At 35.8% G+C, this 15,110-nt stretch overlaps 1 protein-coding gene across 5 annotated transcripts in view; it reads left to right on the top strand.

The window, feature by feature from the left end:
- The window catches only part of DCDC1 (doublecortin domain containing 1), a 439,498-nt gene that overhangs the window by 335,403 nt on the left and 88,985 nt on the right, over positions 1-15,110 (top strand). For all 5 annotated transcript variants that reach the window (XM_059138743.1, XM_059138722.1, XM_059138732.1 and 2 more), the window contains one exon: positions 13,733-13,856. In XM_059138743.1, coding sequence (XP_058994726.1) covers positions 13,733-13,856 — 124 coding nt within the window. The remainder of the gene's footprint in view (positions 1-13,732; positions 13,857-15,110) is intronic.

The raw sequence follows: 15,110 nt of genomic DNA, 5'->3' as shown, positions 1-15,110 counted from the left end.
TAATATACTGACCTTTTGTTTTGCAAATCTTATAATGGTCTTGGCCAAACAACTAAATACTCATTTGAGCACAAAGAAATTGTATGGTAATGATGGAATTTCAGGATTTAGTTTTGGAAATAGTTTTGAGTTGGGGGCCATTCTGTTATCTGCTGAATCAAATTGTGCAAGTTATCTCTTATTCAACTTATATGTAAGGGAAATCTTGAATATTTATGGTCTCTCACTTTAGATTTAAGAATCCAAGAATTCTGAGTGTGAGTATATGGAGAAGTGGGAACTTAGAATTCACAAGCTAGATTTTTAAATATAGTCCAAGTTAGCTCATTCATTCATTCATGTGGGCAGAGTATGTTCTCTACCAGACTCTGAATCCTGCACTCAGGACTTCCCATTTCCTCCACACTGACCTTCTCTACTACACACTACACACCCTTCAAGAATACTCAGTGACTCTCTGGTTAGTTCCCTGCAGTATCTTGTATAAGCCTCCATTATTGATCCCCCTGGCCACTGATACTTGTTTGATTGGTCTATCCTTTTACCAAACTGGAACTCTTCAGGGATAGAACTGTGTCAGTTCCTGGATTCCTGACACACAGAAACATAAATGTGGAAATGTGGATGGTGTTTCCCAACACAAACTTTAGGCAAAAGATCCTTGTTATTTGATTACATTTTTCGAGCTTCCTATTGATATTCATTCTTTTTCCAGTGTTTTCGTATCTCATTATTTCTTTTCTCTGGATAACTGTTCTGGACTTTTCCATTTGGATCCTTATCTGTGTTCTTTCCCTCTCAGTTACTGGTTCTTCTTTTTTCTTATCTGTTTTTTCAGGATCTTTGTTTGATGCAGAAGTAAAATGTGACTCACAGTAGACCCTCTGTAGACCTCAAAAGCTATTAGGAAAAATATTTCTGAAGAAGAAATAGTTATGAAAAGGTATCACTCACTTCCTCATGATTGTAATCTCTGTGAACTCATCCTGAGCAGTGATGTAGTGGTGACTAAAGTCCATCCCGTGGTTCCTTAGAAACCCATACTGTATCACCCTTAGACCAGGCAACTGAAGTTCATCATTTTAATGCCAATATTTTTGAAAAGCTATAATTCACTGCCTCAAAGAGTATTTCTTAAAGAAATCAGAGAGGTTTGCCATTGGATAAACAAAGGAAGGAAAGGACAGAACAGGAGCTGATGAGCAGCGCACAGCATATCTACTTACAGCTTATTTGACCAGAACTTTGCTAAATGGCTATACCTAAATGAAGTCAAATCTTGTCTTTAGCTGGGTAGCCATGTGGCCATTTAAAAATTGGTAACTACTGAAGGAAAGGAGAATTATTTGGAGGATAACTATTTCTTTCTGAGCTTTACATGGGGAAATACTTTATGCAAAAAAATTCACTAGACATAACAAGGACTGGAAAATAAAAGGCTCTAGATAAAAATCAGTCTCTTCCATCTAGAACTCTGTGCTTTTACTTAAAGAATCATATATTTTGCAGTTATTATATGATACCAATAGATTGCATTCTTTCTCCATTTTTTGAAATGGCATCTGTCTTCTCCTTCACTAACCCAAACTCATGGGAGTTTCATGTATTTAAAGTTCAAGGGGTGCCTGGGTGGCTCAGTCAGTTAACTGTTTGACTCTTGGCTTTGACTCAGGTCATGATCTCAGTGTTGTGAGATAGAGCCACACATCCGGCTCCACACACAATGGGAGTCAGCTTGAGAGTCTCTCTCTCTTCTCCCTCTGCCCCTCCCTTTCTCTTTCTCTCTCAAATAAATAAATAAATAAATAAATCTTTAAAAAAATAAAATTCAAACATTCTTTAAGGATTGCCTTCCCCCCAACAGTTTCTTTCCATAATATAAATCTCATTTTATTTTCTTTCCATTAGTTGTAACTGTCATAACTTCTATTGAGAGTGCCATTTTTTAAATTAAATGTTGCATTGTTTTCAAAAATTTCCCCAGATATATAGTTTTTGCTTTGTCTTAAAATGTGCCACCTTTCCTGAGGGCAGAAGCCCTCTAACTTTTTTTGGATTCTCTATAGCGCCTAGCATTGTGCAGGGGAGAAAGAGCAGGCACTTGATAGACAGTCATTTATCTAACTTGCACAAAAATCAATACAAGAACTTCAGAGAGCTTATCAAAGAGCTGGGATACCAGAGTTAACCTATCAGGTCCAGATATGTGATAAATGAAATAGATTTTAGGAATTCACAGATCACTTGGGGCTCCAGTATAAGCAAATATTGTTGAAGGAAGAATGAATTTTTTATTTGTTTACAAATCTTGCACTTGATAGAGATTTTACTGTAGTTGCAAAGAGAGCTTTGCTTTTACACAAGTATGAAACTCTCTGAGTATGAGAGATAATGATAGGTTTTTAGTGCTGAATATAGATTACTTATATGTATCCCGAATCTAAATAACCAGGAAGCTCAACCAACTAGAAAAAGAAAACAAAATAGAGCAGGTCAAAGACTTATTTTAAAAAAGCACAGTTGCAAGAGATGTCAGGGTTGGCTTTATATCCATCTGTACATCCATTAATTTTTCTATACTAAATACATACATATTGCTAGCAATTACCATTAATGTACGATAGGTTTCCACCATATTTCATTAGTGATCTCGAAAAAATAACTTTGGATTCTGTTAAAGGGTTTAATTAATGGTCTTCAACTTAATTAATGATCTTCAACTGAGAGGAATATAATGTAAAATTATGGAAATTTTTATGAAATTAATATTATTTTCAGTGTAATTTTTAGAGCAATTTCTCATTCTTAGACATTCCTAGTTATGCAAGATGGAAACATGATCATAAAGTTCTCTTCCTTAGCCCCTACTTACCATTAAAATCTAGTCTCTGTCTTAGCTACTTTGCTAGTTACCAAGATAATGTGAAGAGATGGGGCAAATGGGAATATGTAAGACAGATGAACAAACTGCAACTGTATTTATTAGTTTATGTAAAATATTCCTGGAATAAAGTAGAATAATGTTAAATATGCAAAATTTACTTGATTTTTGTACATTTTGGCTTGTAAATTAGTGATGCTCCAGTCTTTAGTGCCTTATTTCTGACGGCACTAAAATTTATTTGAAATTTTAATCTCAAATATAATTATTTGAAATTTTAATCTCAAATATAATTATTTATATAGACTATTAAATTTATCTTTAATATTCAGCGCAAATTGCAAAATAGATGTAACCTAAAATGTTTCAGTCAGTGGTACTGTTATAAGAGTAGAAAGTTCTATAATGGCTCCAAGATTTTTTTAACCATTATTCAGTGTTATAAAATAATTCGCTTGTATGTATGGTTCTGATTTTAAGTGATTTCCTCCCTGTCTAGAGGACTAGAACCATGCAAGGCTACACAATACTTCAAATACATGAGAGTCTGTTGAGGTATTATTAAATCCTATCAAAGTAGGTAGTTGCTTTTGTTATTAATATTATTATTTATAATCTACTTATTTCTTCCTTTTTTTTTTCCAGACATGAGGTACTTAAAGCTAGTCTGACAAATTGATTTCTACCAAAATCAATATATGAAATATATTAGCATTCTATATGAATAGTATGCTATTTGCTGTTTCGGGGGAACCATGCAATTTAAAATTAATTATGGATGAATTCTAAGTGGTCTAATCTGTGGCTCAGATGACCTTAAAAACTGAAAAGTGACCAGTTAAATAAATAAACAGGTCTTCATACAAAGCAAAGAGTTAAAGAGCTTCCCTGACAATTGTGGAATATGAATCTGATCATTTTTACATGTACATTTGTTAGACACTGCTGATTTGAGTTGGAATTTTCCAGAGTATTTATAATTTACTCTATCAGGTCCAAATTATATTATATTTTATTACTATGTTTATTAAATTGCTGGATACAACATAATTGTGTCCTGATAGAATATGAAAAAGACAGTTTGCTCTTCAACTGTAACACATTTAGTTTTGTTTTTATTTTACTGTTGATTTCTAAGAGTGTAAAATAATACCTCTCTGTTGTAGTGGGTACCATCTTGCACAATTCCTCATGGCCTGCCAACACACTGAAGTTCCATCAAAGGCATTATCTGAAGTGTTTTTGTTTCCCATAACCTTTATAAGATTAATTGACTGGAGCATTCTGGTGGAGCTGTGAGTCCATTAATCAGACTGAAATTGATATGCTCAATCCTGAACCAAGTTTTTGAGGGAGAAGGTAACTGAAATGTTGAATGCTCCTGATTTTCTACCCTTTAGGTTCAGGTAAATCCACGAGGATATTTTAACTTTGGTCATACTCCTATCCTTGGGGGAAGATACTCATGAAATATCATAAATAGAATTTTAACTTTAATAGGAACACAGGGTTAATACAGACAATATTTTAAATAAATAAACTTGCCTTCAAACCTTATTTGGTGGCCTTGCAAGGTGTGTATATGTGTGTGTGTTCAAGTAGGTCTTTCCAAAGTGTAAAATATTTTGTTTTCTATAATGTTTCTATTAAAAACACCTAATTGTTCAAGAATACCCTTTTTCACATTAAAGAGAAAAAAAGAAAATATTTAATAGAGATAAAATCTTCAGGGACCAGAGAAAGGCTGCCTGCAAGCATTGCACAAATCACTGTCTCCACCTAGTGTAGGCTTTTAGGAACTAAGATTCTGGAGTCCTTAACAATGCTGTAAAAGTTCTAATTTATGTTATGCACATGTAGAGCCATTATAGCTTGGCCTGCTGGTGCCATTACAGTTAAGGGTTTGTCAGCTCTTCATTTATAACACAGAATATTAAGATGTCTATTGCTTTTACATAAAAGCTCATACTGTGCTGGAATTCTGAAGTCTAATGGCCTTTACTCTATGAGAATGTTTATTAACAGTGTAAGTTGAACTTGACCAGCTCCCTTTAAAGACACTGATGGCCTGAAGTTATATAGGAACTGCAGCCAGAAGAATGAATATTTTTCCTTTCTTGAAAAACCTTGGAATTAAACTGAAAGAGAAGTTTCTATCCATGCATCCATATAAGTATGCTTCTAGAAATTATGAGCATGTGGTAAAATATGGTTGAAGTTCTATTTTTGAATCATGACACTTGATAATTAAATCCTGTCCCCACCCCTTATGAAAAAATTCCCAACCCGAGTAGGGTTCTAAGATTTAAATTACCTCTCCCTACCCACTTTTGGTTCTTTCATTCTAGGGTCCTAGAAAACAATGGCTTGGAGCAGCATTTATATATGCTAAGGTTTTATTAGGAAGTGCAGTCCTAGGTCAGCAAGAGTGGAAGTAAAAGGAGAGTGTGGCTGGGAAGGAGGGAAATAAGATACTAGGTGAAGTATTAGGGAGGTGGCCATAGCTTTCTAAGTAATCTCACTTGGGATGGCTTCACCAGTCTTGTCCAACCATTGTATCTTGGTGAGAAAGGGAAAGGCATTTATTTATTGACTTCTTTCAGGACACACTGACCACCTTCTCACCTCTGGGTTATGTTAGTGACCTTTCTAAGGCCTTTTTAGGTAGTTGCTGGGGAAGCCGGAGCCCATGGTCTGTGGTGCAGTGTTTTATCTGGATGCTGAAATAGTGGAAAAAACCCATTAGATCTGGGAAATGGAGCCATTCTGGCTCCTGATTCAATGGATATTAAGGTAGTTATGCCAAAGCCTGGCTCTTCTGCTAGAGGTGGATGAGAGAGTTGGAGGTAGTAGAAGATGAAGTGACAACATTGGTGGCTGAGCATCTTCACTGAGCATGTGAACAAGGGAAGACTATACGTCTGAGTGAACTTGAAGAGACACAAGACCTGGGCCCAGTCCAATCTACCTCTTGCTCTACTCCAAACCACTTCACCTCTAATTATACCCAGATCTCATAAGCGAACAAGATGACCTCAAGTCTGTCTCAAGAGGGGAAGTGGCAGTCAAGTACTTCAATGTGGTCATCTGTTGGATTCTTCTTAAATGACTTAAAAAGGGTTAGCAAATTAAGCCTCAGTCCCCTCTGCTCACCTTAAGACTATAATTGCTAGACATTAACCCCCTCCTACTCCACCCATTCTTGATTTCTTTTACTCTTGTCCTGCACTTTGTTTACTCTGCATTACTTTATCCAAGACCGTACCACTGCCATTGTACAGTAGTTACATAGTTACATCTGTCTTACCTTATGAAATGAAGGGTATGACTACACCCACTCCTCTCTTTATTTCTCTGTCATTATCAGACTGACTGCTGCATTTGCCCATTTGCTCTTTCACTGTGCATAGAAGCACTCAGTGATGCCCCTGAGGTCCTGGGTTCCAGACTTTTGCCTCCTCCTCGCCTCCATTGTGTAGGAGAAAATTTCACACATAATGGTAATCAAGATCAGTTCTCCAGTCAATAGAGCGGCTCCTTTATTGACCTTCTGATCTACTAGCATGAAGAGCTCAAAGTGGCCAGGTAATGTTAATTTCTATAGGTCAGTGGGAGACTTATTGTGTCTTACAGAAGAAGTGTTCCCACAGTGAAAATTAGCACTCGAACCCAGAAAAGCCTGCTTTTGGAAACAGGAGCACAAATTTTGAAGTTGGCTGTAAGGATGGTAAGGGCCAACCCTCCCTCTACCCATTGCCGTCTGAACTCATACATTCTAACTCTTGAGGCCACAACACACATACTTCTGGAGTCACTGCATATACTGACCCTTTACGGTAGCACCCGAGCCCTGCAAAGTGTTTCTCAAGCTGGAACCTTAGCTGAGACTCTAAGGCCACTTCTCCATTCTGTCAGGCGAGCTGCTTTTGAATGATAAAATACAATGTAAGACAAGTGAATCCTGTGGCTCATTCTTACACCTCTTTTGCTATTTTTATGTGTCCCTTATGGATAAACATTTTCATGAGCACCATGGTCATTCTGTCCACTTCATTGTTGAGAACCTCTTCTGTGATGGATACTCTCTCGTGGGCATTAACATGAGAAATAAAATCCACATGCTTTGTATCCTCCCCGTGGGTTCATCTTCATATCTTTTTCTCAGAATTCCATATTCTTAATCTTCCAGTTTTGCTTTTTTGAAGCTCCTGAACAACAGGCCAACTCATTAATCACTGCCCATGAATAAATGTATATCCACGCTCTCATTACCTATTCATTTCTACAAAGTAGATAATCAAGTGTGCTACTCACAACTGTACCTCATAGGACAAATTCTTCTCACCACTATTCTTCAGAGCCATACCCAAGTGGGACTCTAATCTAGCAATAATCCACTTTTGACCAGCACAAATAGGTCATTCTGACTCTTTGTGAACCAGGCTTGAATCCTTCTGTCCAATGGCTGTAGAGAAATCCCCTTGAGGACATATGTGTACATTAAGGAAGAGGAATCATTGCAATAGACTAATGCCTTCTGGACTTGGCTTGAGCCTGATCCTGAATGTACCACTGCCATTGTACAGTAGGATGTAGTTACATCTGTCTTACCTTATGAAATGAAGGGTATGACTACACCCAGCTCATAATGGGTGGTTCAGATTTCATAGTCACTTGAAGATACAATGCTCCAGTTATCAGTCTCAAAAAAAAGCTTTTCCATACACCAGGGATTATTTTTCAAAAAACAGAGTTGTTTCCTATTGTAGAGTATGATCTTGCTCCAGAATGCCAGGGTCTGTACTGCAACAAGAATATGGGGCTTACCAAAGACTTAACTCAACCTCCTTAACACTTCAGATACCTCTAGGGCCATTGGATCTGCCAGGTCATTACCATCCCGGAGACAGGGAAGCTTGTACTACTTCTCCATTCTGGAACTGCTTCAGATTCCCGTGATGCTCTGAATGCCTGTTGAAATTGACAGCCTTGTGGGATATCTGGTAAAAGGGTCACAGCAGTATTTTTGAAGTGTAGTACATGTTGTTTCTAAAACCCTAAATCCCAAATCCATCAGTGCTCTTTTGTTGTTGATGCAGTAAGAGGTACAAAATGCAACAACTTGACCCTTATTTTAGAGGAATATCCTTACATATATCAGGCCAATGGACATCTAAAAACTCCATTGATGTAGCAAGCCCTAGATTTTTATCAGATTTATTTACCACCCTCTGGGAAGCAAGAGGAAACTAACAATTTTGGCTGCTAATATAGAAGAAAACCAAGGGACTGTGATTTCATGGAAGTCAAGGCAAGCCAAGTCAAGTGAAGGATGTATTTAAGGAAAGAATGTTTTTTGCTTAGACATTGCTGTTTAGGTGTATCTTAAGAAACGAGTTTTAACTTTGGCAATGTGAAAATCCTGATGGGGCAGTTTTAATGGAGTTTCAGAGGTGAAATTCTAATTAGAATTGGTCTAAGAGAAAAGGAGAGAAGAAGAAGAGGAGATGAATCTTTTAAGGAATTTGCTATAAAGTAATACAAAGAAATGTGGGGTATAGAGAAAGTTCTTTTTTTTTTTTCCTTTTAAAAAAGATGTCTGATTGTCAGATATTATGCAGGTGGAATGACTTAGAGGACAGGAAGATGAGTAGTGCAGGGCAGGAAAAAAGTCCTAGGTGGAAGAAGATAAGCATCTAGGCCATAAGCAGAAGTTTTGACCTTAGACTGGAGTACAGACTGCTCCACTGTCACAGAAAGACAGGCAAGGTGTAGGAGTCTAGAGGGTGAGAGAGTGGAAGATTTGCTGATGGGAGGAAAAGGAAGGTCTCTTTTGAACTTTTGTGTTTTCTCAGTGAAATAAGATCTCCAGCAGCACTGAGCAATGGATGGCAGGGTATGGGAGGCTTAATGAGAAGAAAACGAGGCCTGGAATCATTGGGCTGGAGGATGGCAGAGGGATGGCCCAGAAGTCCTAAGGGCCCACTTGAGGCTTGTGGTTGTACATTTAAAAACAGTGATGGACAGCAGTATCATATCTGATGCTCCCTTTGTATAACAAATTCTTTGTCATGATCTTTTACTGTACTAAAATAAAAATTCTTAGTTAAGATAAACTACACACCAATATGATTTCTAAAGAAATGCCTGTCTAGTGATAATAATAGTAGTAAAAGGAAAATAACTTAAAAATAAAAGTAATATACATTTCAGTATAAGTTTTCAGTACAGCTATACTGGATAACACGAGTAAGTTTACAGGTTTGTATTCCTATGTGTAGTATCAGCTAAATGTGTGAACCTCAAATGCCAAATTATACAGTTATGTTATACCTGTGACTTAAAAACCATGAATAGTAGTGTAATTAGTGGTAGGATTTTTCCAAAAGAGTAAATGACACATGAAGCGTTGAACAAATTTCCCTTTTTTGAGATATTGGAGGGTGTTGCACTCTTAGAAAATTTGGTGTGTATTATAATCATGCAAAAATATTTTGTTTATTATAAAAGGTAGCTTGGATTTTGACTCAGATAAATAGGGTATTCACCTAACATGAATCTTTGGAGGAAAATTTGAAAGTCTGTGGTATACAGAACAAACTTTCTTTGTTTGAAGGACTTCCCCAAACTTTGAAGAGCATTTGATATTCTTCATTCCCTGCCAGTTGAAATGAAGGTAACATCCTCCAATCATTGTGAGAACCCCAAACTCCTCAAATTCTCAAAATACTCTGTAATATATCCACACTGACTCCCACTCTCCTTGATCTCCATTGATTTATTATGATTCCATTAATAGTTTTTTATGTGTTTTCTTTAGCCACTGTTCCATTATTAATGTATAGACCTACAGGAAGTGAAGAATTGGACCAGGGCTGGTTTCTATTTTTTTTTTTTTAATTGACTACAAAGAAGGAATGGTAGGGCATTGAGTCAGGAAAGGAAGGTGGCTGTAATGCTGGACCATGAATCCTAGTTAAGTGTAGAGGGAAGAGTAGACCTGGCAGGGAGGTATGGAGTGTGACAAGGTGATAGGAACAATGGTTTGGGACACCTGGTAGAGTGAAGAATTGTTATAGTGGGCTATTTAAATGTGTGAACTAGAGAAAACGGAGATGATGGTGAGAAAGTGGGCTTCTTGCAATTGATATTTTAGAAGTGGTACAGTTATTGGTAATGGCCAGTTTGAGTCTGTGTCCATGAGAATGGTAGCTGATATGAAATGGAATTAAGATCATTAGAGCACTGAGAGGCCAGGGGGGATTGTCTACTTAGATTTTTAAAAGTCATTGAATGATTACAGGAGCAGAGGGGGAGAGACAAAAACAAGCCAGGATGGTAGGATCTTCAATAAATGAGAGGGGAGGATGCAGAAGAACTGGTATAAATTCAATAAGGAAGGATAATAGGTCCTCTGGGCTCCTAATATGTGCTTCAAAGCAAAGACCTTTGGAGAAGGATGAAGGAACAATAGTCTGGAAGTGGTTATGAGGAGCAAGAAAGAGAGCTTCCACACCTTCAGGGCCTGGAGAACTTGAGATGTGGATGAAAAAAATTACAACTAGAGAGGTTGGCAATAAAAGCAGATCCTTAAGGGATTGCCAGGTATTCAGGAAAATAAAAATCGATGTGAACCAATTGTGTGTATTCCCGTCATTTTCACCAGCAACAACAGGAGCTTACCATCTTCTGAGATTTATTCACTTTCCCATAGTTCAGATATGTTGTCTGAAAGAATGAGCTTTCCATTTCTCCTTAGACTTCGTTTCAAGTGGTTGGGTATTTGATGTATGTAGCTAACACTCTGGGAGGCACTGGGGAAATTAAACATGATTTCACTGAGAAGAAGAGAAATGTAACACAGGGGCTATATGCCATGGCTTGTAAGAGACTTCAACTTGGTTCCACCTGGTTCCATGTTGGTAAAGAAGAGGTCTTCCCTGCCACCCCACCCCTTGCTGCCGAGGCCCCAAGAATTTCCATCAAGTTTATGGGAGATTGAGTATTGCAAATGATTCTGACTGTGGCTGGGCAATTTCAGAAAAATTTTAGGCTCCGATGACCATCACATATACTTGAAAAGTATAAGTGATGGGTTGCTTCTTATATTCTCACTCATTAATCAGTGATTTATTATATTAATAAATGTCCATCATTTCCTCTGTAGGCTTAGTATGACTTAATATATATAATGATCATTCTCTTCCTGTAATGTTAAATTTTATTGGCTAATATGGATTTAGGAGTTTTACATCTTTAATTTTTTAAAAATTTCTTTTTAACGTAACAGAATTCGTTGTTTATGCACCACACCCAGTGCTCTATGCAATAGGTGCCCTTCATAATACCTACCACCTGCCTCCCCCAACCTCCAACCCCCACCCCTTCAAAACCCTCAGATTGTTTACTGTATTATTTCTTAAATTTTCAGTGATAGACTTGATTATGAAGCTTATCTCTCCTTCATGGAATAAATTAACTAGTCTTCTATATATTTATGGTTTAAAATATTTTATATAGCATGAAAATGATTTCTTTCATGAGCTGTGAAGTTATGTGAGCAAGGGAATGTTCTTTATTTTCTGTTTCAAATCTATGAGGTTTAAAAAATTATTTATTTCATTAAAATTTTTGCATTTATTAACTTACATATGCATACTATGCTCTTTCAACCTTTTCTATGTCAAATGTTTAGCTCAATTTTCCGTTTGGTTTGTATTATATTATTCTAGATTTATTTGCAAGAGATTTGCTATTTTTTATTTCAAAAATATTTCCCAGCACCATTTATCCATTTATTGAAGAGACTGTCTTTTTTCCACTGTATATTTTTTCATGTTTTGTCGAAGATTATTTGACCATAGAGTATCTGGGCTCTCTACTCTGTTCCACTGGTGTATGTGTCTGTTTTTATGCCAGTACCATGCTCTCTTAGTGATCACAGCTTTGTAGTAAAGCTTGAAATCAGGTAATGTGATGCCCCCAGTTTTATTTTTGTTTTTCAACATTTCCTTAGCAATTCGGAGTCTCTTCTGATTCCATACAAATTTTTGGATTATTTGCTCCACGTCTTTGAAAAATAACTGGAATTTTGATCGGAATGACATTAAAAGTATAGATTGCATCCTTGTCGTGTTCCTGATTTCAATGGGAAGGCTGCAAGCTTTTTTCCATTGTGGATGATATTTGCTGTGGGTCTTTCATAGATAGATTTTATGAAGTTCAGGAATGCTCCCTCTATCCCCATACTTTGAAGCATTTTAATCAGGAATGGATGCTGGATTTTGTCAAATAAAGAGCTCCTCAAACTCAACACACACAAAACACATGATCATATAAAAAATGGGCAGAAGATATAAACAGACACTTCTCCAATGAAGACATACAAATGGCTATCAGACACATGAAAAAATGTTTATCGTCACTAGCCATCAGGGAGATTAAAATTAAAACCACATTGAGATACCACCTTACACCAGTTAGAATTGCCCAAATTAGCAAGACAGGAAACATGTGTTGGAGAGTATGTGGAGTATGTGGAGTGAAATAAGTCAAGCAGAGAGAGTCAATTATCCTATAGTTTCACTTATTTGTGGAGCATAACAAATAGCATGGAGGACAAGGGGAGTTGAGGGAAATTGGAAGGTGAACCAGGAGAGACTATGGATTCTGAAAAACAATCTGTGGGGTTTGAAGGGGCGGGGGGTGGGAGGTTGGGGGAACCAGGTGGTGGGTATTAGAGAGGGCATGGATTGCATGGAACACTGGGTGTGGTGCAAAAACAATGAATAGTATTACGCTGAAAATTTAAAAAAAAAGAAAAAAAGGAAACAAAAACATTTCTTTGAACCAGTCTACTGATGTTCTATATTCTAATTTATTTATTTCTATTTGGATATTATTTCCTTTCATCTATTTTCCATGGAACAATTTTATATATATTTTAAAATAATTGACTTGAATGTTTATTAGTTCTTCTTCTCAATTTCACTTTTAATAAAAAAAGGTGCATAACATTATGAATTAACCTTTGAATATAATTCTAAATTATACACTTTCACTGCTTTCTAAACAGCTATTGATCATATATTTTTTTTCTTCACATGATATAATAGTATTTGCGGAGAGAGAATGTGTTTTGTTTGTTTTAAGGATTTAAGGGGAGCTCCCTGTTCCCCACTGAGCAGGGAGCCTGATGGGAGCTTGAGCCTAGGACCCTGGCATCTAGGCCCTAGCCTAATGCAGACCCTTAAACAAAAACAGACGCTTAATTGAGCCACCCACGTGCCCCAAGAATGTGTTTTTTTAATAATGTTATTGGAGTTGTAAATTTAAACTTCTATTTATCTAGTTTTATTCTATTATTTTCCACAAAATGTGGCTTTTTAATTTTCATTTTAAAACTGTATTTAAGTTTACATTGTTAGTATGTGACAAATACTACAAATGCTCAAAGAATTTTTGAGAAAGATATTTTTTGCTAGTAGGCTACAATGTATATAAATAAATAATACTAATATTTATTAGTTATACCAGTCAGATATTTCATATCCTTATTTGTTACCCTAGAAAAATTTACTGGGCGGTTTATCTCTGTTGGTCTTGTAATGATGTCTCTCGCAATAATTGTGTTTATGTCAGTTTCTCTTTGAATGTCTAAAAAGTTTTATTTGATTTTTTTCTGTTAGCATTGTTATTTATGTCATTGTTATTATAAAATGGTTATTTACTGACTTTTACTTCAAATTCCACTGTTAGTTACGACACTACCAATTTTTCCTGATTTTTAAAAATCTTTTGAAGTGATATTTAATCTTACTAAATTCCTTTTTGTCTCTTATTTTATTTTAGATGGGCCATAAAACATGAAGGGACTAATAAGCCAGGCCAGTGGAAACATTCCAGAGTTGAAAACCCACTCTGGAACAAGCTTACCTACATGTGGCCAGTTCTTCCCAGTGGACAACTTAATGAGGTTGTATCTTTAGTATAAGAGGTGGTTGTTGAGATTTTCTTTTAGGCCCAGTATGTGCTCAATTTTTTTTGAAAATTTCCATGAATCTTTTAAATTATATTTGTTAGATGCAAGAGATCAATTAATTCTGCTTTCGTACCAATTCATTAGAAAGATGTATTTAAGTCTCTCATTATGAAAATAACTTATTTCTTCTTGTAGTCTGTCAAATTCATTAGAAAGATGTATTTAAGTCTTTCATTATGAAAATGAACTTATTTCTTCTTGTAGTCTGTCAAATTTTACTTTATATATTTTGAAATTTAGTTCTTAGACACATACATATTTAGAAATATTATTTCTCCCTAGTGAATTGAAACTTTTATCATTATGTAGAGACTCTTCTATCTCTAGGAAAAAAATCTCAGTTATGCAATATTAATAGAAATAGGCCAGCTAATTATTATTATTATTTGCTTAATATATCTTCTTTCCATTCTTTTATTTCTATATTTTTATATCTTTCTGTTAGAAGGGTCTCTAATAATCAGCAAATAGTTAATATAAAAACAATTAGCTGACAAACTTTATCTCCAAACTAAAGGATTTGGTCTTGTCTATTTATTGCCTTAACAGATATATTTAGATTATTATTTGCTTTCTATTTGTCCTGCCTTTCCTATGTTTCTTTTTTTCTCATTCTTATGTTCTTTTAGATTGATTTTTTTTTCTCTATGTTTGGGAAAAAAAATTCTACTAGTTTGGAAATTGTACACTCCATTTCAATTTTTTTTGTTATTACTTCTTTTCCACTCTTTTTTTGTTATTACTTTGAATGTTGCAGCTTGCATATGTAAATGATCAAAATCTAAAGTTAACAAATGTATTTACTCTTCTCCCAAATAATCAAGAACATTAGAAAACCTTAACTTCAATCACATGATTTGTAACAAGTGCTATTATTGTCATGAATTTTATCTTTTTGTATGTATGTATTTATTTATTTATATTATCATGTTCAATAAGCCAGCATATAGTTCATCATCAGTTTTGATGTAGTTTTCAACAATTCATTAGTTGCCTGTAACACCCAGCGCTTACCACCACACGTGCCCTTCTTAATACCCATCACCCAGCTACCCCATCCCCTCATCCCCTTCATTCTGTAACCCTCAGTTTGGATGTTGGAGTCCAGAGTCTCTCATGGTCTTTCTCCCTCTCTTATTTCTTCCCTTTCAATTTTCCCTCCCTTTCCCTATGGTCCTTCATGCTATT

The sequence above is a fragment of the Mustela lutreola genome, chromosome 1 (genome assembly GCF_030435805.1).
Source record: "Mustela lutreola isolate mMusLut2 chromosome 1, mMusLut2.pri, whole genome shotgun sequence".
Lineage (NCBI taxonomy): Eukaryota > Metazoa > Chordata > Mammalia > Carnivora > Mustelidae > Mustela > Mustela lutreola.
The sequence above is the reverse complement of the archived record's forward strand: the minus strand, read 5'-3'. Positions and strand labels throughout refer to the sequence as shown.